The following is a 23,931-nucleotide window of genomic DNA, read 5'->3' on the forward strand; positions in this document are numbered from 1 at the left end:
ATCCTAATGAGATTCTTCCATGATATCTTCATAAATTAATCCATAGATTTCTTCAGAAATTACTCCTGGAATTCGATCTTATGATCTACCCACGAGTTACTTTAAAGATTCTTCTAGGCATTCCTTTAAAAACTTTCATACGAAATTTCTCTAGGGAATCCTTTAGAATTTTTTACAGGAATTCTGTTAGAAATTCTTTCAAAAATTCTCTCATAAATTCTTCCATTTGTTTCTTCAGACAATTTTCCAAAGGTTCCTTCAGAAATTCTTTCAGGTATTTCTTCAGGAAGTCCACCAGAAATTTCTTTAGCAATTGCTCTAGAGATTCCTTTGAAAATTTCTGCATGAATGGTTCCAGGAATTTCTTCTGGGATTTATCCAAAAACTTCTGTATCTTCAATTATCTCACCTCACGGATTCTTAGAGAAAATTATTTAAAAATATTTCCTCAGATTTTCTACGGGAATTCCTTAAGTACAGTATGCGGCAGGAAAAAATGCGAAAGTGTTTTTCAACTTCAAACCTCATTTTCGTCCATTTGACATAAACCAATCTATGTTTCAACGTTCCATGATCTATAATAGCTATTTATCTGAAAAGTAAATTAAAAAATTTCCCATTTTGGTCACTAACCGTTACAAGGCGGCGCCTGAAGATGAAGACAACCAGAATTTTCAAACCGCAAAAAATTGCACAGGTCGCTAAATTTCGCATCTGATAAAACATTTTTTTTGATTTTCTCTACAATATCATCAAATATATGTACTTATTTCATCTGCTATGTGAAACTACATGGCTCTGGATCAGTGTGGTCTGGTTGTTCATCGAATTTGAGCTAATTTTGTTACTGTTATAGTCATTTTGTTTAATGACCTTTGGGCGCGCAGTTTATTGATATCCGCTTATTAGGCCTACATTATCACATGTTAAACATCAAATGTGTTCATTTTTATTTTTCAGTGCTAGAATATAGACATTGACTGATACACTGTCATGGAAAAATAGTCATATATATCCCATATTTAGCGTGTAATAGTGCCTTGAACTTTTCGCATTTTTTCCTGCCGCACCCTGTAATAGCTCAAGATTTTTTTCTAGGGATCTTGGAAGACGCTCATCTTTGTGTTTCTCCAGATTTTCCTTCAGAAATCCGTCCGCTGCAATGGTTTCTCTAGCAATATTTTCAAAAACTTCCCCAAGGATTTTATTACAAGACAATTTATCACAAATTCTCCGGGAATTTTCTTATAAAATCCCCAATATTTTTTAGTAGTTACACCAAGAGTTTCTCGAGAAGTTTCTCCCAGGCTTTCTCCAAAAAGTTATTTACAAATGCTTCTTGAGATTTCTTTGAAAATTTCCCTGAGATTGCATTCCTTACTCCTAGAGAGGTTTATTGAAAAACATTTCCTAAGTTACCCATAGGGTTTCTACTGATATTTTTCATCAGAAAACTTATGGTGGGATTCTTCCTGAAATAACATTGAAGAGATATTTCTATATGGAGGTAGCTATCGACAAAGTGATCTGGTAACTTGGGACGATTTTCGGCTTGGTAGTCGCAATTGCAATTGTAATAAAGAAGATGTAATAAACATCGAAACGTCGGATGAAGGAGAATATCTGATCGGTTGATTGCAATTGCGACTGCCAAGCCGAAAATCGTCCCAGATATTTCCATCTCCACAGAGTCCTGTAGAATTTTGGGGATTTCTCAGGAATTTTAGCAAGGGATTTCTTCAAAAGTTTTTCATGGAGTTCTTCAGAAATTTTTTCTTTTTTAAGAATTCTATAGGGATTTTTTTGAGAATATCCTTCAATCATTCCTGCAAAAATTCTTAATGTCTTAAGGACAAACTTCTTGAAATCCCGCTTCAACAGTGCATCAGAACTTCAGACGCACAAATTTCAAGAAGCAGGCTTCAAACAACAGTGCATTTTATTATTCTGTTCTAGCTCACTTGTAATAAGCTTAAAATGAGAAGCTTAGATGCGCTGGTTTTGTTTACGAAGAGATTTGTGCGCTCAAAATCGTGAGTAGGTGCCAAAGTCGGACATTATGGCGGCCATGTTGGGATTCTAACAAGTCTGTCCTTAAGAGATCCCTGCAGACTTTATTCGGATATTACTCCTGCGATGTTTCAGAAGTTCTTCCAAAGAATTAGTGAAGAATCCTTTAAGGAATCCCTGAAGGACCTAGAAGATGTTCTTAAAAATTCTCTGAAGGAATTTTTAGACAAAAATTCCTGAAGCAATTATAAAACGTTCAAGGAAACACTTTAAGATTCCGCCTTAATTCTCAGAAAAAAAATCATGAGAGACTTCTGGCGTAACTCTGCAAATAATTTAAAGGTTAACATGCTTTAGAAATTTCTGGAGGGGTTTCTGGAAAAAATCCGTAGAAAAATTTCAGAAGGAATCTATTAAAACAATGTCTGCCCAAGCCACAGGCAAAGGTACTGCTGGAACTCTTGAAGAAATTCCTTTAAAAATCCAAGGGATCTGTGGAGGATTTTATGAGGGAATCTTTGGAAAAACCTCTGAAAGTATTCTCAGAGAAAAAACTTATACTATTTCTGAAGTGATTGATCCTGGAGAAATTTTTGAAGGAAATCTTGCAGAAACAAAAAAAAAACTGAAGGAATTCTATTCGTACCCGCGAGCACCCTAGAACCACTAAAGAAATAAAAAAATAAAGAAACCTTTGTAATAATGGAAGAACTAAAGAACTATTTACAGTTATTCAAAGAGAAAAATCTTGAAAAAATCCTTGAGAAATGCTGCAGTAAATTTGCAGGAATTGTTCAGAGATCCTTTTTTTACTTTTTTACTTAGGATTATGAAAAAGTTCATGAAGGAAGGTTTGAATAAATCCAAAGCAATGCCTGGAGGAATACTTTGACGAACTATTGGAGAACTCCTGGTGAAACTTTCAAAAGAATCTTTCGAGAGGTTTCAAGAGAAATTTTCAAATAAATGCTCGAGAAAATCTCAAAATAAATTAAGTAAAATCTGAATAAACCTCTGTATAAATTTTAGCAATACATTCTGAAAATGTTTCTGGAAAAAAAAAATTGAATTCCGAAAGTAAAACCTTAGAGAAATTTCTGAAATCAAGTGTTTGAAAAGATTTATATTGGAATTGCACCCTTTAAGGAATTCCAGGAGTATTTTCTGAGGAAACCCGTGGACCAGTTTGAAGATCAATCCTTTCAGTATTTTTTTGAGAAGGTCCTAAGAAAATTTCCCGGAGGGATTCCTGAAAGAGTCTCTGGAGGAATTCCTTGATTTTTTCGCATTCTGAAGGGATACTAGGAAGAATTTTTAGAGGAACATTCCAAAAATGTTTGATAAATACTGAAAGAGTCCCCAAAGGTTTGAGGTGTATTTCAAAAATAGCAGCACAGCACAGCAAAAAACACAATCGTTGGCATTTTGAGTGTGTAAATGTGAAAATAATATAAAGTGATGTTCTGCAAAATTGTGACATATTTTAAGGAGCAACTTTTGAAAAGTTTTGTTTTTTGATATGTTTACTCAAAGTTAGATAAAAAATATATTTTCTACATGAGCCACGATAACTAAATGGTGTCTTCAGTAAAGTTGTAGATAACATCATGCAGGAAAATGTTGCTGAAAACACTTATGCTCTATCTTTGGGAATAAGCGATATATAATAAATTTAGCATAAACAACCCCTTCAAACCTGGGTTTTCCTTCATATCTTTCATGAATGAGATTTTCATGGCTTCTGATGTTCTGAGCACTAGTTTAGTATGTTATTATGCATCTTTTCTCTAAAAACAGTGTTGCCATATTATTATTATTTCTACGTGATTTTTTAGTTTTCCAATGAGAAAATGACCATTTTCGCCTTTTTCGTACACCAAGGTGTACCGAAAGGCTATATGTTCACTTCAAAAACGATATTAAGATAGAGCCCCCGGAGGGGCAAGTCTTATATACCAATCGACTCAGCTCGAAGAGTTGAGATGATGTCTGTGTGTGTGTATGGATGTGTGTGCGTGTGTGTGTGTGTGTGTGTGTGTGTGTGTGTGTGTGTGTGTGTGTGTGTGTGTGTGTGTGTGTGTGTGTGTGTGTGTGTGTGTGTGTGTACAAAAAAGTCACCTAACTTTTAGATAAGAAACATCAACCGATTTTAATGACCGACGGTTTATTCGACGCGGAATCTGGTTACATTGTATCCTATTGAAAATGGTTCGGATCCGTCCAACCGTTCCGGAGTTATGGCCATATAGGTGTTCCGGATCGGTACCCCTGGAAGTGGCCAGACATGAAAATGCAACAAACCCATACATGCTGCACATCAAACTGCGACAATTTCGATAACTTGATGAATGGTTAGCAAGAAAATAGTCTTAGACTATATCTGAACCGGTAGTGTTCCGGAACCGGTTACGGGTGTCCCGCCGGATGTAGCCAAATATAATAATGAGTCAAACCCATGCATGCGACACATCAAAGCGCGGCTTTTTTGATAACCTGATGAAAGATTAGCAAGAAATAGTCCCAGACTATATCTGAACCAGTAGTGTTCCGGAACCGGTTCCGGGTGTCCCGCCGGATGTGGCCAAATATAATAGTGAACCAAACCCATGCACGCGATACATCAAAGGGCGGCTTTTTTGATAACCTAATGAATGGTTAACAAGAAAATAGCCTCAGACCATATCTGAACCGGTGTTGTTCCGGAACCGGTTCCAGATGTCCCGCTGGATGTGGCTAAATATAATAGTGAACCTAACCCATGCATGCGATACATCAAAACGCGGCGTTTATGATAACCTAATGAATGGCTGGCAAGTAAATAATCTTAGACCATATCTGAACCGCTAGCGTTCCGGAAACGGTTCCAGATGTCCCGCTAGATGTGGCCCAATATAATAGTGACCAAACTCATGCATGCGACACATCAATTCACGGCTTTTCGAATAACCTAATGACCGGTTATCAAGGAAGTAGGCTAAGACCACATTAGGGACTGCTGATAGTGCCGGAGCCTGCTTCGGTTGTCACTCTGCAAAAATTTTGCCGCAAAATATAAAATTGAACCAAAGCCATGCATCAAAGCGTTGCTGTTTTGATAGGCTAATGAAATCAGCAAGAAAATAGTCTCATACCTTATCTGAACCGGAAAAGTTCCGGATGTCCCGCCGGAAGTGTCCAAATATAATAGAGAACCAAAACCATGTTTGCGGCTGTTTAGGTAATCCGATAACAGTTGGCAATAAATAGTTGCAGACCTTATTTGGGACAACTGGTAGTGTTGTGGAACCGGTTACGAGTGTCTCGCCGAAAGTGGCCGAATGTAAAAAAGAACTGAACCAATATTCGCGACACATCAAATGGCTTTAAGGTATCCTGATGAACAGTTAACAAGAAAAAAATCTCAGATCATATTAGGGAAAACTAGTAGTATCCTGGAATCGGTTCCGGGTGGCCTTCCGGAAGTGGTCAAATGTAGAAGGGAAACGAACCCCATGCATGTGACCAGGCTTGATAATCCTCCTCGAAATCAAAAGAGTTTTGCAACATGCTCTAGAGCGGTGTTTTGCTTTTGCCTCGTCGCGAGGGAGCGAACGAACCCCAAACAGAGAGGTAATAAAAACTGAGCGAGGAAGAGGGGAACAAAAAAAGAGCCGATGATTATTTCGGGTTTTTGAGTGCGATTTTCGCCTCGAGAGTCTTTCTTTGTATGGGAGTGGAACTCGCGAGAGCTTTTTGAGTGTGAGTGGACGTGAGAAACACAACAAGCAATTATGAGTGTTGGACGAACTCCTCGCTGTGCGGCAAGCTCGCGCTCGGTGCTGTTGAGGATTTGCGTTGTGATTTCTGAGTTTTATTTTAACTCCTCAGAAAAACGCCAAAATCGCTTCCTCATTTTCTCGCGAGTGAGTTTCTGTCAAGCCTGCATGTGACACATCAAACCGCGGCTTTTTCGATAACCTGATGAACGGTTTAGGGTGTCCCACCGGAAGTGGACAAATACAAAAGTGAACCAAACACATGCTTGCGGTACATCAAACCGCTTTTTTGTCAGTAACCTGATGCACGGATACTAAGAAAATAGACAGATTCCACATAAGTTACTATCGGTAGTGTTACTAGTTCCGGGTGACCCGATGAACAGTAAGCATTAAGATAAGTTCTCATCACATTTGATACTACTGGTATTGTTCCGGAATCGTTTCCGGGTGTCCCCTCAAAAGTGGCTAAATATTAAGAATACCAAACTCATACATGGGACACATCAAATCGTGACATTTAGATAACCTAATGAACGGTCAGCAAGAAAAAAGGCTCAGACTACATAAGACGCTACCTGTGTTGTTGCAGAAGCAGCGTTGAGTGCTTTAGCTAAATTACGAAAGTGAACAAAATCAATGCAAGCAATAGATATGTGTAAGAAAACCAACAACTTTATAAAACTAAAACTATCTCATCAAATCACACCATTTTAGATTCCTGAGGTGTAAATATACAGTAGGATGGGTCAACATTGTATGGAAAAATTAAAACTTAAGCGCATCACCCCTGAACAAGGTTTTTTTTAATTTTGCGTCTAAAATTACTGCGCAAAATTTTAATGCGGCTGGAGGGCGAACTCTGTAATGTGGTTGAAATTTGGATGGGATTTAGTATTGGCTACATTACAAATTTTACATGAATCTTGTAACCAATGGTAATTAAATACGGCCTAAAGTGTGCAGAAAAAACTTTTTTCGAAGAGCTCAAAGTGATCTGTGAAAAAAGTTTTATCCTAGCTTGTAATAGTCATCTTGGTATGGATCGGCCTCCAGTGAAGGTGGTCAAGCAGTCATCTGAGAGGACTATAAGTTGAACATAACGTCGGAATAAGTGCCATCAATAAGTTTCCCAATTCGATGATGACTTTGATCAAATTCTTGCTTTTCTAAATAAAGTATTCTCAGGATCAAAAAATTCGTAGGTGGTACAGTCCCAGACCGCTGTTATGAGAAATTCCTCCTTCCCGTTCATTATCAAAGCACAGAGATTAAGAGCTGATCACTGACTTTAAGTCAAGATTTTTTGCGGCGACTGAAAAATCATGAGTACATATTCGACGAGAAAGGCACTATCACCACTAGGTGGATTAATCTGGGTTTTTATAATGAGATATCTCGCAAAGTTTCAAAAAGTTGCATAAAAGTCAAAGCATAATGAAAAGTTTTTTTATTCAACTTATCTTATACAGGTCAATTGATTAATTGATCTACTTACATTGTGTTTGAAAATTATCTTTTTCTCAATACTTAAGGTTAACCTCGATCACTCAAAATGATTCGTTTCGTGAAAAGGTTTCCTTTGGGGACGCCCACAAGTTAAAATTTTAGATATCGTATGAGCTTATCTTTACACTATTTAAATTTACGCTAATTTTCTGAAAATATTTTTTTTCGCTCTCCACCGCATATAGTACTCAATTTAAAACATGTAATGTTTAGCCCAAAGTACTCACCATTCTCCTTCCACTCCTCGACACCGTAGTCTCCAACCATTAGTGGATCCAGCTTTTTGTTTGCTTTCCGACCTGTAATCGTTATCGTCACCACCGACATCATCAGCGTGTCACACCGCACCGGTATCGCCAATCCATTCAGTTGTGGTTCAGTTCATTGAGAAATTGAGAAGGATAGAGGAAGAAACAGCACCCAGAACAATGATAAATGAATTGCTACCAAATAATGTGTCTTTTCTGTATCCTACGGAGTCCCACCCACAACCCAGAAAGGGATAATGAAGCTTAGAGACATAGGTGATGGGATTGGGACAGAGGGGTTCATTAGATTTCGATCGAGTTTTGTGGTCGGCTTTGGCGGTTTGGGCAAAGGGATGGTATTTAAGCGCTATCAGCTATCGACTATTGGTCTGGAAAAGCTAATATTGATTGTCATCGACACTTCACTTGTCCCAACCTCAAGTCCTGGCGAGAAGTTCGGGTGATCCGAGTGGAATGGTGACGGCGGTGGCGGTGGAAGTCGTTAAATAGGAAAACTTTCCCGGAAGGAAGAAGCCTTTTGTTTGTTTTTCTTGAGGGAGGACGATGATGACGGTGAGACGAGTATTGAAAAAGGTGAGTAAGCCAGGAGGTTGGGGGTATCGAACTGCTCGGGCAATAATCCCACAGTTCGGAGAAAAAACCTTGCGATTAATTACATTCATTTCGAATCCTGGAAACCAGTCGTTGATTGTTAAACAGAAACTGAAAAAAATGCAAACAAACAACATCAAGAATCGTTCTTTTTCCAGACAAATCAATATTTTACAGCTGGAAGTCGGATTGTTCTCCAATAAATATCGAATTTTCCAGCTGCTGGGGGACTTCTCGTTCACCTTGAAACAGTGAGACGAGGTTGGTTCAATTCAACCACGCGCCAGAAAATTGAAGGTAAGGAAGCAGTCGAGCAAGACGTTAAAATGAGAAATGAGGCTCCGGCTTAGAGAAACCATACCACGCTAAAGCACCTCTTCTGATAGTAGAGATGTGAATATATGTGCACAGGGAAGGATCCACACCGCATCGCAGTCAATTTTGCCAGATGAACGGAAAAAAGATGGGGAAATATCTAGGGCGGGATTTGTGGGGGCTACCAGGGAAATTTATTTTAAAATTTACATTTAAATTACCTTTCGATCGATTGTTATAGAGCGATTCGGTTGTCAATATTGTCGTAGGCGCCGGTATCTCTGCAGTGATGTGAAATGGAAAAATAAAAGAGATTTCATATTAGAACAGAGTAAGAATGGTGTGCTAAAATGTGAAATAGTATTGTGAGGAATGATAACGGGTCGAAATATAATCATATTTGTCTCAGATAATATGGCTTATCGTTAACTCAAACTCATATACGCTGACCAGTGACCGCTCACCATACTTACCATCCAGCTTGATCAACCCATCTGTTTCGCCCAAGGAATTTTTCGCTACACACCGGTAGGAGCCGAAATCCGACGGACCCACGGTCCTAATTTTCAGCTGCATATATTTGGTGTAGCCGGTGTTCCGCGACAACGTTTCAAACTTATCGCCCGTCCGGGATGTATCTGTTCGACAAAAAAAGAGAAATTGAAACAAGTCAGTATTTATTTTGTAAAGGCCTGTCAGCGATACATAGATCGTGTAAAATAATTACATCCAGTTGGGCATGTTTAGAACAGAGTGAGCAATACGAGCGGGATGTAGTGTGGGTGTCTTTTCCGGTCCAATAAATCTAGAGCAAAACAAGCCAATTACGGTTGCGGTGCTGGGATGTAGGAAATTGATTTACTGTAAATTACCTGTCTGGTTTCCTTTCGGAACGGATCGCCGAACCAGATGACAGTGAGACGAGTGGAGAAGAGGAACAGAGGCGGAGGTTAAAACAAGGCCGTCAATTACTGTCCCTGTAGAGAGCGATGGGAGTGATTCTTCAACCGGGGCAGGGCTATTAATTGCAGAACATGATTGCCTTTATTGGATTGATGCCAAAAGTCTGCCGGGGGGCTGTATGTGAGTCATTTTGTGGTGGTTGTATTGTGGATATGCATTACAATCAGTAGTGTAAACTTTAAATTGTTATTGATTTCAAATGGGACATTGATTTATCTATTGGAATACTTCAAAGAGTTTTCGTTAAGCTTACCCAATAACAGAATAATTAATGTTGTTTTGATCGATACAGTATGCTTAATGCCCTCAGGCGACACCTCTGACAATGCAGTTTTATGTGTAAGAGCACAAATGCAACTGAGCAACGCATTCGTCCAGGCCGAAATCTGTGCCTGTGGCCTACCTAATTCCCCTAAAATTATCACAACATTGTTTACAGGATGGAAACATCCTTCCCAATCAGTGTAACTGCAAATGAAGCTTAGTAGCCTGGACGTGCTGCTCTTTCCTCGAACATTGAAATAACCAGGGATGCCAGGAAAACATAAAACAGTGCCTGAATCAAGTAGAAGAATTGTTGACGAGAAATTAGAAATTAGAACCGGGAATCACTAATTCACCAACTCGATGTACAAAACAGTTAACCAAACCCCGACAGTTCTGTGCATAAAATTTGACGAAAAATGACAATAGCGATTAACCCCCGAAGAAGACCAAAAAGTAGTCGAAACGTAGGGTCAAATAAAAAGAGATTGTTTGATTTTCTCGATCAATATACCCATATTACATGGTTTTAGAGCCTTAAACTCCATTAAATAGCTGCCATCTTGAACTTTGGGCCACCAGCTTGGATTTAAGACCATAATCTTGGATATTCTGGTTGCCATTTTTGGACTCCAGACATCTTCGTTATTCCAAATATAACCATATTGCATGATTTTAGAGCCTAAAGCTCCATTGAACAGCCGCCATCTTGAATTTTGGACCGCCATATTGGATATTATGGTCGGCGTGGGCTTCGTGGCCGTGCGGTTAGCGGCATCAGTCGTCTAGGCGTTTCATAAGCCTCGGAGTGCGGGTTCGATTCCCGCTCCAGTCGGGGAAAACTTTTCGTCAAACGGAAAATTCTCCATTGGGCCACTGGGTGTTATGTGTGTTGTCCGTTGTCTCGTGTTAGTGTAATGTTCAGTCTGTGCAGCCTCTGGCTGAAGACGGTGTAGTGTCTTTTTAAATATTTGGCTGCCATCTTAAATTTTTCGCCAACGTCCTGAAATTTCTGGTTTCCGGTGTTGAATCCCACACAAAATTCGTCAACCATGCTAAAGGTTACATAAGTTGTCACAGTTTGATGTGTCGCATGATAGGGCTATGTTCAGCTTTATACATGGCCAGTTCCGCCGGTTCTGGCCCGGATTACTAAAATAGGAATAACTTCGGAATGCCTTGACCGATCTGCACCATTTTAACAGCAATCAATGTGGTTAAATTCCGGTTCGATTCGAGCTATAATTCGAATAATCGGCCAATGAGCAGTGCCTTAAAAGTGAGTGACCTTTTCTGTATACAGACATACACTCCCGTGCAAAAGTTTGGGGTCATCCCCTCCAAAACATGGGAATGTTTTTCGGTCATATCTTAGTCATCTTTCATTTAATCCACTCGTTCTTTGACTCCATCGAAAGATAAAGAATTAGATTTGATTCGTAGGTGCTTTTCGCAAATTTCATATAAAAATTTTAGTACAAAAAGTTTATCTAAACTTACATGTTTTTCCTAAATCTGTACGAACAATTGTTTTCCGTGTAATTCAAAATTGGGTCGTCAAAATTTTTAAATTAAAGTTGCATTAGAACCCTATTTTTTATCCTCTTTGAGAGCCATTCATTAGATTTTGATCAACGATCAACGATCAATTCTGACTATACATGTCAATGGTTGCTCCTCCGTGATTGATCTGAACTGGTACCAATTGCACTGAGATCCAACTGAATAAGGGGCTGGGACATTCCACTTATTCTCAAAGTGCAATTTTAGCAGCTCATGCATATTCGATCAATAACGGCGCCGGCCAAGTCCTTATAGTCAGCTGGGAAGGGAAAGGAATGTTAGAGTGTACTAGTTGTTGCTACTAGAGACCGAGAGCACTCTGCGTCCCCACAACCCGCACGGACTGGGGTATTTGTTAGACGGAAAGGGTGGCAGATCTAGGAGTCACCGTTGGGTTGGTGATGTGATCCATGGATAGGGGTTATTTATAGTGTTCGTGATAGATTGTGTGGTGAATAAGGTGAATAAGGTCAAGCGGCACAGCACGCTTTGGTTGCATAACTTATCGGCGTTATATATACGCTGTGCTGTGAGTGGAAGTCGGAAGGGAGGGAAACGACTTTTTTCAATTCGTTTCTGGTTCTAGCGATGGCTATAAACATATGAATATACATGAGTTGTATATGTAGAGAAGAGAGAGCGAGAGAAAGTGGATAGAAAGATACAAAGTAGGATGGAAAAGGACGGGCCAGGGATTGAACCCATGACCTTCTGCATACGAATCAGAAGCGGTAGCCACTAGACCACCAAGCCCGTTATTTGAGAGCCATTCATTAGATTTTGCCGGAAAAATTCATAACATAATTTAAATTATCGAGTTAGGTTTAAAAGTTACCGTGTAAAAGTTTGGGGTCATCTTTCAAATGAAGTCTGAGTCGGATTTTTATTCAAATCGTCATTTCTTTTTGGTGCCACTCCAATTCCTTCTATGATAGTATGTTTGTGGTTATAACATTTACAGTTACATAGGGTAGAATTCACGAATCAGGCATTTTTATCTCACTTCCATCATCTGCTGATTTAGTATGGATTTTATGTACCATTTTCTACCTTAACTTAGTCTAGAACTTGGTTTATGAACATTTCATAACCATTTCTGTGTCTTGCCATTCAACTAACAAAGAAAGAATTGAAGTTGCACCAAAAAAAAAAAAAAGACGATTTGAACAAAAATCCGACTCAGACTTCATTAGAAAGGTGACCTCAAACTTTTGCACGATGCAGCATATACTAAGGGGTGACCCCAAACTTTTGCACGGTGACTTGTAAACCTAACTCGATAATTTAAATTATGTTATGATTTTTGTCCGCTAAAACCTAATGAATGGCTCTCAAAGAGGATAGAAATAGGATTCTAATGCAACTTTAATTTTAAAATTTGGTCGACCCAATTTTGAATTACACGGAAAACAATTTTTCGTACAGATTTTGGAAAAACATGTAAGTTTAGGTAAAATTTTATACTTAAAATTCCATATAAAATTTGTGAAAAGTACCTACGAATCAAATCTAACTCTTTATCTTTTGATAGAGCCTGAGAACGACTGGATTGAATGAAAGAGGATTGAGATGTGACCGAAAAACATGTCCATGTTTTTGAGGACCCCAAACTTTTGCACGGGAGTGTACATTAAGGGTATGCGGTATGGGATTTTTCCAAGGCGAAACGAAACGAAACGAAATATAAAATTTCTGATACTATGCGGTACGAAACGAAACGAAATTCAAAAATGTTTCGTGAGATCGATACGAAATCCGAATTTACTCGGTATTTTTCGAAACGAAACGAAATTTTCGTAAAAGTTCCGCGGAATTTTACAGTTACATAAAATTTGTACGAATTAATACTGCGTGTTCGCAGTTTCACGATTCCATGAAGATTTTCAACCCCTAGCTTCTTTTGCTACAGTACCGTTTATATTTTTTACAATTTTTCGCGACATATATTGAGAATTTGAATAATTACACCAATAACCCAATAAGATTTCTCCAATACAAGAGCACACCAATAATGTGTTGCATCATTGAGACTATGCTATAAGATGCTTCGGTGCCGATTGTTTACCATGCAAGCTTTGTTGAATAGCGTATCTTCTGGAGAAAGCCTAAAATTGATAGATGATTTAATTCATCAGAAAATACCCAGTAGAACTCATATAAAAATTCTTCCAGATAAATCTGGACTATAATGGACCTGGTGTGATGGTTGAAGTGCATGCCCTTTTCGCCGAGGACCTGGGATCAAATACCACTCCCAAAAGACTTGCAAAATGTGAATTCTATCTTCAGGTCTTTCGATTCGAGACTATGGGTTCCGAAATCAACTAACCCAGGGCTGAATATATTGTTACAACAGTTGAAGAAAAAAATAAAACACATTTTTCAGAGCTTACAAACTAAGATCAACTCGATATTTTTCCCATCTTTTTACTGAGTTCTCAACAGCAGATTTAACTCGGTATGCTCGGTTGTTTCTTTTGCGGATATTCTGTAAATTAGTTACCGAGCTCAGCTAATAAACTGTCAAAAATTACTGATGTACGGTAAATATAGGCTGACCAAATAGTAACAATTCAAAAAACGGGACATATGAGCATAAAATACGGGACATAAAAATGTTTATGACTGAAATTATAAATTGTTTCATATACACATTAGGGAACGATTATTTTGTTCCAAAAGTTCTCAGATATACAAATTCGTGTGCTCTGTTTAAAGCAAAATATATAAGAAAAGAAACCTGCGAATGTAAACAATGTTTTGAGACCACTAAGTTATCTTTTAAATTATGTTAAAAGGTAACGCAACAAACATTATTGCTGTACAACAGACGAATACGCCGTTCTTAAACTCGATTTTAAAGATTGGTCGAATAAGCTGTTATTATTACTTGAGATGGAATCAATTGAATGATTGAAAAGTTAAAGCGTGCAAAAATTAAATATTTATAAAACAAATAAAAGACAAAGAAATAAGATGCTTTTTGAAATTTGATGTTCAACAAATTCATTTTTGAAGACAGTTAGACAATAAGATTCAAAACCGGTTAGAAAATAAGAGTTATCTTAGTTGAATTGGACACATTTTATTCATCGCCTCTTAATTATATTATTTTTGGATAAAACTTTGAAGAAGCCACTTTATGTGATTTTAAACCATAAGAGCACACGAATTTGAATAACTTTCTAAATTTAAGTCGTACCAAAGTTATCATAGGAATATGTCTCGAAGTTATGATATTTTATTGTTTCATTATTTTTCTGCAATTGAAGAATGACTGAAAATGCTAAAAATTCAGTATGTTTATTTTTGTTATTATTTTATGACGGTCGTAGTTTGGTCCATTTTTTTCTTTATATTTATGGGCTACTATTTTAGGAGACATGTATGAGATTTTTTCAACAAATATTATAAATAATAATCATAATCGTATGAAAAGTGTTGATGTCATCAAAGCTCCCGATAAATCACATTTTTGGAATGATTATTTTGTTTAACTTTAAATCATTTCTGCATGATTTAATAATTTTCATTAAAAAGATTCGTTGACTTAGAAAAAAAAAATGGAGAAATTAACTTTTAATTCAAGTGAAGTTCTGTAGAATTGCTGAAGAATTTAAAGGGTATAATCTAATATAATACTAAATTATGACTTAACACTTCACAAACTACATTTTAAACTTGTTGAGAATTTGAATAAATGCACGCAAAACTTATTGAACTGTGAATTTCAGTAAGTTCTTAGGTATTATTTCTTGAAGTATCATTTGTATTTAACTCGAAATTTTAACAGGATGAACCTTTACTTATCAATCAAGGAATATCTGTTTCTTTAAAAAGAGTAATAGGAAAATATTTCGAAACATTATCTTAATAAGTTAAACTAAACTTTTTTCGTAAACACTAAGATGCTCGTTTTCCGAAAAATACGGGGCATTTTGACCTTTTTCCACAATACGTCGAGACAACCGTAAAAGGTCATAAAAACGGTACTGTCCCGTTGAATACGGGACGTATGGTCAGCCTAGGTAAATATCGTTACTGGTGAACGATAAATACGATTACCGAGTGTACCGAGATAAATCTGCTGTTGAAAATTCAGTAAAAATTTGAAAAAAATACTGAACTCAGTAAAAACAAATATTGAGCTGGAACATCTGAATCTTAGTGTGTATGTGTTTGGAAAAAAAGTCCTCACTAATACCACCAGCCCAGAGTATGTTGGTGAATAATCTGATGAAATCCAGCTAGCAAACATCTTTTTTACCGAAATTTGGTAAAAAAGTAGGCTGCGCTCACAGCGATGCAAGGATGGAATCACTCACTTGCAATGAGTTACACTCACTTGCTTTTTTTCTCAACTCGGAAGCGTGAAATCAAAATACGATGTGTGGACGGCTTTTGCCTTGTGGTTTTGTCTAAAAGTTTGCCGAATAGAGTAGGGGTCGCACACGCATGAAGCGTCCCGTTACCTTTGGGAGTCTTCTATAAACTATTATACACAAGGATGTGATATCTCTTTAAATTACAATGTCCGTGCTTCCGTCATTATCTATATTGGTTTAACCGTTAAATTTTACACCACTACTTAACTACTTAATTCACTTTTATACTTCACAATGCACTTTTAACTTTAGATTACTTTCTCCAACTGACGTTGAATGGTGAACTTTCTTCATTAACTGACCAAAAAAACTGAATCTTAACAACTACTGTCTTTTCTGAACTAAACTCTAACAACTACTGTCTTTTCTGAACTGACCCAAACTGTCTCACAGACTGTCTTTGAACTGACCTGAACCGAAAAATGAACCGAACTGAACTTTTACGTTGAAACTGACTGAACTTGCAGACTACTGTCTTTTCTGAACTGACTGAACTGAACTCTTACGTTGGAACTGAACTCCCGACAACTGAACTGTTACGTTGAAACTGAACCGAACTGAACTGTTACGTTGAAACTGAACTTTTCTGAACCGAACAACGGTCTCGCAGACTGCCTTTGAACTCCCCCGATTGAAGCCAAAGCCTCAGTATTTATAGCCTAAATTTCCTAGCAATACCCGAAGAAGTCACGAAAATTCCTAACGTTGCCCAACCCATCTTGGGCGTGTCCAAAAACCTAAAAAAAAATGTAAATACTAAGAGTCCCAAAACCTTCTACCTATCCTACTTGTCCACATCGTGTTTTACATCTTTCTCTTCTTGAAAAATCTCTTCTCTCTTGGGCGTATCCCAAGCCTAGCCGTGTCTTGGGCGTATCCCAAGCCCTACCAAGAATCCTAGTTCTGATAGAAAAACCTAATTTCCTAACCACGCCTGACTTGGGCGTGTTCGCAAAAACCCCTTCTAAGAATCTTTACCCGAAGGCCTACATCTTCTAGCCCCGCCTCACTTGGGCGTCTTCAATGCTTGGGCGTGTCACATCGTCATCTTCACCATCATCCTCATCGTCATCATCATCGTCATCATCATCATCATCATCATCATCATCATCATCATCATCATCATCATCATCATCATCATCATCATCATCATCATCATCATCATCATCATCATCATCATCATCATCATCATCATCATCATCGGAATTTGGTAACAAATTCTTCAAAACAAAGCACCCGCTTTGTTATTGAAGTGTACCTTACTTGGGCACAGTGACACCTAGCCGGGCCCCGGCCGCGGATGTTCGTTGAAATTATACCCCACATTCTTTTACTCGAAGTCAAAACAAAATCGAGTACAAAACAATTCCGGCGCCCCTATGCCGCCAATACGGTTTCGATTTTCAACATTCCTTTTACGGTTCACCGGGGTTCAAAAATCGAACCAAGTGAAAACAATCACGGCTACCTGAAACCATTCTCGGCAGATACAGTGCCTCGATTTCAAAACAAAAACAATTTAGGCTACCTAAAGCCATATGCGGCCAATACGGCGCCTTGATTTTCGCAACATTCTAGCGCGATCGATAGGATATCCGTTCCATGGCATTCCTATCGACGGCCCACCGAGCGTATAACAGAGCTGCACCAAACCAACCGGACCCAACATGTACGATCATGAAAAACAAAACAAACGCATCGCTGCGCGGTCGCTGCCCCGCGAAACCAGGACACCGTACGGATGTTGTTTTGATCAACGTTCAGTACGAAATTTTAGATCAAAAACAAAACCTTTACAGGTTTACAATTGAGCCTTGGAATCGGTCACCGCCAATCAAACCCAGCGACCATCGACCCACCAAGCATATTGTGGATTTACCGGCTCGACTCACGTGTTTGAACACGATCGCACCCGGCCACCACCGGACGATGATGGGTCATAAAAACAAAGTCAGTAACGAATGGTATGTTTCCCGTTGCTTCCAATATACAGCGCGTGAGGTGGGTAGAACCTACCTAGAGCGTAGCTGTTGGTGTAAAATTGAAATAAAAACACACCCAGGCAGCTGCTCCAACGGGAGTGTGGGGGGGGGGGGGAGAAATGCATCTTTTTCTTCCACTGTTGAATTGACTTAGAATATCGGAAGGCGTGGGAATATTTAGGTCTATGCACGCATACCGAATTCGTGAGGGAGTTGCGAAGGCAACTCTCCACGAGGTGAATGTAAATTACACTCACCTCGTGCAGAATGTTTTTCACAGCTCTGTCACGACTTTGGTATGCGTGTGCAACCGCTACTCTATTCGGCAAACTTTTAGCGAAGACTACTTTATCAAGAAGACATGAAACTCTGTTATTTTCCCATACTAACGGCAAGCGTCACCGACGGCACCGCCGCCTGATGAGCTAAGGTGGTACCTTTGTGTAAAAGTGTAAGAGTGTATTGGTGCGAGTATGAAAATTTACACACACTATCATGAATAGTGCCACCTTCATCCGGGGTGGCGCTGCTAGCAGTGACTCCCGATTTTAAGCAGTGTTGCAAGTCTTCTTGATAATGTGGTCTTCGCTTTTAGACAAAACCACAACGCAAAAGACGTCCATACATAGTTTCTTGATTGCCCGCTTCTGAGTTGAGTAAAAAGCAAGTTGGTGTAACTCTTTGCAAGTGAATGTTCCCATCCCTGCAGCGATGTTAGAGTTTGTAGTGCTCATCTGTGCTCATCTGACCTTTTGACATTTTCAATTTGAAGATATTCGTCAAAAAATATCGGTATGAATCTCTACTTTCCATACTTTCTACTTGAAATACTTGAAGAACTCCGCTACGAACTCCTACATCGATGTCTCCACCTGAACATATTTTAGACATTTAACAGGCAAAAAACATGATTAAGCATTCACCTAATATTCTTTTACAGTATTTTCTTAAATTACCATTGTATGCGGAGAGAAACTGTTATGTACAACGACTATATGAAGGTAACTTGCTAACAGCTGATGCTGTAAATTAAGCATCCCTGACGATCGGCATGCTATTGAGCCTTCATCGTTCAACGCTGAAGTACTGAAAAGCTGTTGGAAAGGACAAACACCCGGCTGAACTTTTCAAATACGGTAATGAGCTGTTAAACTAGATACTTTAGCATCCTTGGTTGAAGATGTGGAAGGAAGAAGTACCTGCTAGCTGACTGGAGGGCTTCAATCGCCCCTCAATCGCCGAAAACTACGAGCAACCTTAGGGAAGATCAGCTAACCAACCCCGGTGAGAACTTTGGTCGTAAGCTGACAGGGAAGGGGGAAGGGGGTTGGTGCTTCTGCAAACCTGATCGTCTGTTCTCCAGAAAGAGCGGCTCACAACATCTTCTGATCCCCATGTTAGAGGCGGCTGATCGATGTCCGAGTGTTAGGGTAGACCTCTAAGCTCAAACTGTGCACAATGGTCCTCCGGAAAGTAGGGGGTAGGTGTCAGGCTCCACGAGTCAGCCGTAAAAAAAAAAAACATTGTAAGGGTCGTTCATAAACCACGTAGACTTTTTTGGGGGGGGGGGGTCTAGCCAAAGTCTACGCTTCATACAAATTTCAATTTTTTTGTATGGACAAAAGTCTACGAGGGGTGAGGGGGGGTTTGAGATGGCCAAATTTTGGTCTACGTGGTTTATGAACAGTAGGGCAGTTCAGACTTCAAACATGTTAAAAATCCAAAGCTCCCATGTGTTCATTACAATCCTTGGTGCAAAACTAGAGTCCTGTCAAATTTTCAGCCATTGCGGTGGTCATTTAATGGTGGCCCAAAAGCAAAGTATGTTTGTATAGAAATTACTATGAAGAATTTTCAAAAAATGTTCTTCACCTTGTGGAGTATTCACACATGGATAAAGTCAAAGGGTCAAAGTCAAATGATGAATGTTGCCGAATACCGCAACTCATTTCGACTCATGAGACAGAAGTTATTAATCAATATTCATCCATGCATGCTTAAACAGAAGAATTGAAGACCTCAGCTCGACCAACACGCTTGACACGCAATCATAGTATGCGTGTTAGCTTCATGCACACCTTGCAGAACATTGTGTGTGGAGATGCGCATGCGAGTGGGAATTTGTTTACCTAATATCTTTTTTGTCGATTGTCGAAATAAGTTCCGGTCTTCGGCAACATTCATCATTGAGATCTGAAGAATTCAATTTGACCCTATGACTTCATCCATGTGTGAAAGCTCTACAACGCGGAGAACTTTTTTTTAAAATTCCCCATAGTAATTCCCATATAAACCTATTTTGCTTTTGGGCCACCATTAAATGACCACCGAAATGGCTGGAAATTTGACAGGACTCTAGTTTTGCACCAAGGATTGTAATGAGCATATGGGAGCTTTAAATTTTTAATATGTTTGAAATCTGAACTGCCCTAATGAAAATGAACAGCCCCTAACGGAAAATCAGCAACAGAATAATACGAACACGAACCGAGACCAACGGCAACGACCCCAACGAACAAAAAGGACTTGCGATTGGAAACTCGGTACGTGAAACTGCCGATCTCTCAACTTCATTGGGAGCACCTGCATTGGGAGCAAATGATGATGATTGTGTACCCACCATCAGCGCAACGATTACCTATGGTTGCAGAGTCACACCGGAAGGGAATGATCACCGGATGTTGCCTTAGCAAATGTGCAGAAACTCGAGGAAGCGTTGCCAGACGAGGGTGGGCTTGATGAGGCCCCTCTAGAGCACTGCTGGAGTACAGTGCAAGCAGCCATCAACGACCCAGCCAAGAGCACCATCGGGAACGGATTCGACGGAACGAATGGTTCGATGATGAGTGCAGAACGGTTTTGGAGGAGAAGAACGCAGCGTGTGCGGTAATGCTAGGGAGCCGACAGAACGTAGAACGTTACAAACAGAAGCGGAAACAGCAGATCCGCTTCTTTGGAAGAAAAAGCGCCGCCTAAAAGAAGCGGAGGGCGAAGAAATGAAACTGCTGTACCGTTCCCAAGAAACACGGAAGTTCTATCCGAAGCTCAACGCATCCCGCAACGGCTTCGTGCCGCGAGCCGAAATATACAGGGATAAAGACGGAGGCCTCTTGACGGACGGACGCGAAGTGATCGAAAGGTGGAAGCAGCACTTCGATCAGCACCTGAACGGCGTGTAGAACGTAGGCACGGGAGCCCACGGCAACGGAGGAAACGACGATGCCAGTGCAGCGGAGGACGGAAATGAACCAACTGCCACGCTGAGGGAAATTAAGGATGCCATTCACCAGCTCAAAAACAAAAAAAAAGATGCTGGTAAAGCAGCTGAGCTCATCAAGATGGGTCCAGAAAAGTTGGCCACCTGTCTGCATCGGCTGATAGTCAGGATCTGGGAAACCGAACAGCTACCGGAGGAGTGGAAGGAAGGGGTAATTTGCCCCATTCACAAGAAAGGCGACCATTTGGAATGTGAGAACTTCAGGGTGATCACTATTTTGAATGCTGCCTACAAAGTGCTATCCCAGATCATCTTCCGCAGTCTGTCACCTTAAACGAATGAGTTCGTGGGAAGTTATCAAGCCGGCTTCATCAACGACCGGTCGACAACGGACCAGATATCCTCCAGAAATGCCGTGAATACCTGATCCCAACGCATCACCTATTCATCGACTTCAAAGCGGCATATGACAGTAGCGACCGCGTAGAGCTATGGAGAATCATGGACGGAAACGGCTTTCCTGGGAAGCTGACTAGACTGATTAAAGCAACGATGGACGGTGTGCAGAACTTCGTAAGAGTTTCGGGTGAACTATCCAGTTCATTCGAATCTCGCCGGGGACTGCGACAAGGTGATGGACTTTCATGCCTACTCTTCAACATCGCCCTGGAAGGTGTGACGCTAGGAGCCGGGTTCAACAGCCGGGGAACGATTTTCACAAAATCCGGACAATTTGTGTGCTTTGCGGACGACATGGACATTATCGCCAGAACATTTGGAACGGTGGTGGCAGAGCTGTACACCCGCCGGAAACACGAAGCAGCAATGGTCGGACTGGTGGTGAATGCCTCAAAAACAAAGTACATGCTGGCAGGCGGAATTGAACACGTCCAGATCCGTCTAGGTTGTGATGGATGGTAGACGGGGATAGCATCGAGGTGGTGGAAGAATTCGTCTACTGCAGATCTTTACTGACGGCTGACAGACAACAATGTAACTCGTGAAATTCGAAGGCGCATCATCAGTGTAAGTGGCTACTGCGAGCTCTGAAAAGATTTACCCGCGTACCAAATGCACCATGTACAAAACGCTAATGAGACCGGTGGCTCTCTACGGACACGAGACATGGACCATGCCCGACGAGGACCTACAAGCTCTCGAAATTTTTAAGCGACGTGTGCTAATGACGATCTTCGGCGGTGTGCAGGAGAATGGTGTGTAGCGGAGAAGGATGAACCACAAGCTCACTGCACTCTACGGCGAACCCAGCATTCAGAAGGTGGCAAAAGCCGGAAGGATACGTTGAACAGGGCATGTTGCAAGAATGCCGGATAACAACCCTGCAAAGTTGGTGCTCGCTATGAATCCGGTTGACAGAATTGGGCGTGGAGCGCAGAGAGCACGATGGGCGGACCAGGTAGAGCAGGATCTAGCGAGCATAAGGTGTGACCGATTCCAACGCTTCCGGTATCCCGCTATGTTTGTAGAGCGTGGGCCACAACATTGCTTCCAGATTTTTTTTTATTATTATACATATTCATGTAACATTTCTCCACATTAATTAATAAATTAATTAATATCTTTATTAAAAAGACTTTCAGCCCTTGGCTGGTTCGTCTCTGTATATGAAATATGAATCTTAAGGATTCATATCACAGAGAACAGACGTCCAAGCTCATGCAGTGCGGTTGTGTAAAGCATTGCAACGGTTGTTTTGAAATAACTGGGAATGTGGCCATTACGCGGCGCTGTCACATTTCTAAAAGAGGTACAAATTTGCCGTTGTTTACCTTTTGGCGCTAGTGTTGCCAAGTGTGCACCCCAATATAGTTCCACCGAGAGAATGTGTTGGATTTACTTGGCAAACAATAATTTTATTGTTGTTAAACTCACTTCTAATTGAAAGCGATGAAACAAATTATCAATTGGTTGCCCAAGTTTTATTGCTGAATAAGTGAAATAATCATAAACATCTTGTTATTTGACCAAATACACCACAGTCTCTGAGTAGGAAAATTTGAAGGTGAGCTAGTGAAATATTTCTTTAGTAAGCGCCATCATGATGTCGAAACGAGTTTTAGGTGGGAAAGTCACCGTCGATGCCGCTACTGAGCTTGTTTTTTTCTTTACACAAGATTTTCAAGCAATTTTGTTCGAGCATGTTCGTCTGTTCTCTGTGCTTGAATCCCGCAGTGTCCTGGGACCCATGTGAAGACCGTTTCACTGTTCCTATACTCTATAGCCGTATGTATAGCCTGAATCCAAGGATGTTTTGGGCTTTGTGATGTTAGGGCTTCTAAAACGCTAGCCGAATCTGATATGTATGTATGTATGTAGGTAGCCACCATCCTAGCTTGAGTCTTGCTCTGCATGCAGTTCCACTTAACAGCAAAGATCAATTTCATTACCACACTGACTTCAGCACACCGCTGTATGAAGGGCCAAAAGGGGGTGTGGCGGACCCGTAAGTACAGACACTTACGCGAAATCCGCGGGATTAAGAGAATCTCCTTCCAACAGTATGATCCAACAGGGTGAATAATGAAATTTACATTACTTGTCAAGCTTTCTACGGGATGGTTTGTCACAAGAAGGGCGCGTCATATCCATTGCAACTGTTGGGATAGAAGAACCCATCTACAAGGATGTTATAGTTACTTCTCACCACACTCCGGCTGGCAATCCACTCCGTCGTACAGTTACAACTTCAATGATGCCCTGATGCTCCCTCCCGACCCCATATAGTCATATAGTTACAAAGTTATATAGTTATATAGTCATATAGTTATATATTCGTATAGTAATATAGTTATGAAGTATAATTCAATGTGATGAAATATAATGATACAATGTTATGCAATCAACTTGGCAATCAATAAAAATAATAATGAAATATATTGTATTGAAATGTAGATAATCTTAATGGGTATTATATTTTACTGACGATTCTTTTCATGACCTAGATGATAGGGTAGAGCATTATTATAATAATAAAAAGTTATCGAGGTAGATGATATAAATTAATAAAATGAAATAATAGAGTAGAATATTGTATAACGCATTCAAAGGCCCTATAATATGCATAATGAAATAAAATATAATGTATTA

General features: G+C 39.9%; 1 protein-coding gene across 2 annotated transcripts in view; it reads right to left on the bottom strand.

Moving 5' to 3' along the window:
• Positions 1-23,931, bottom strand: part of LOC109621350 (lachesin) — a 693,807-nt gene that overhangs the window by 49,931 nt on the left and 619,945 nt on the right. For both annotated transcript variants that reach the window (XM_062849468.1, XM_062849469.1), the window contains 3 exons: positions 8,923-9,087; positions 8,671-8,730; positions 7,502-7,573 (listed from right to left, as the gene is read on the bottom strand). In XM_062849468.1, coding sequence (XP_062705452.1) covers positions 7,502-7,573; positions 8,671-8,730; positions 8,923-9,087 — 297 coding nt within the window. The remainder of the gene's footprint in view (positions 1-7,501; positions 7,574-8,670; positions 8,731-8,922; positions 9,088-23,931) is intronic.

The sequence above is a fragment of the Aedes albopictus genome, chromosome 2 (genome assembly GCF_035046485.1).
Source record: "Aedes albopictus strain Foshan chromosome 2, AalbF5, whole genome shotgun sequence".
NCBI classification, from domain to species: Eukaryota; Metazoa; Arthropoda; class Insecta; order Diptera; family Culicidae; genus Aedes; species Aedes albopictus.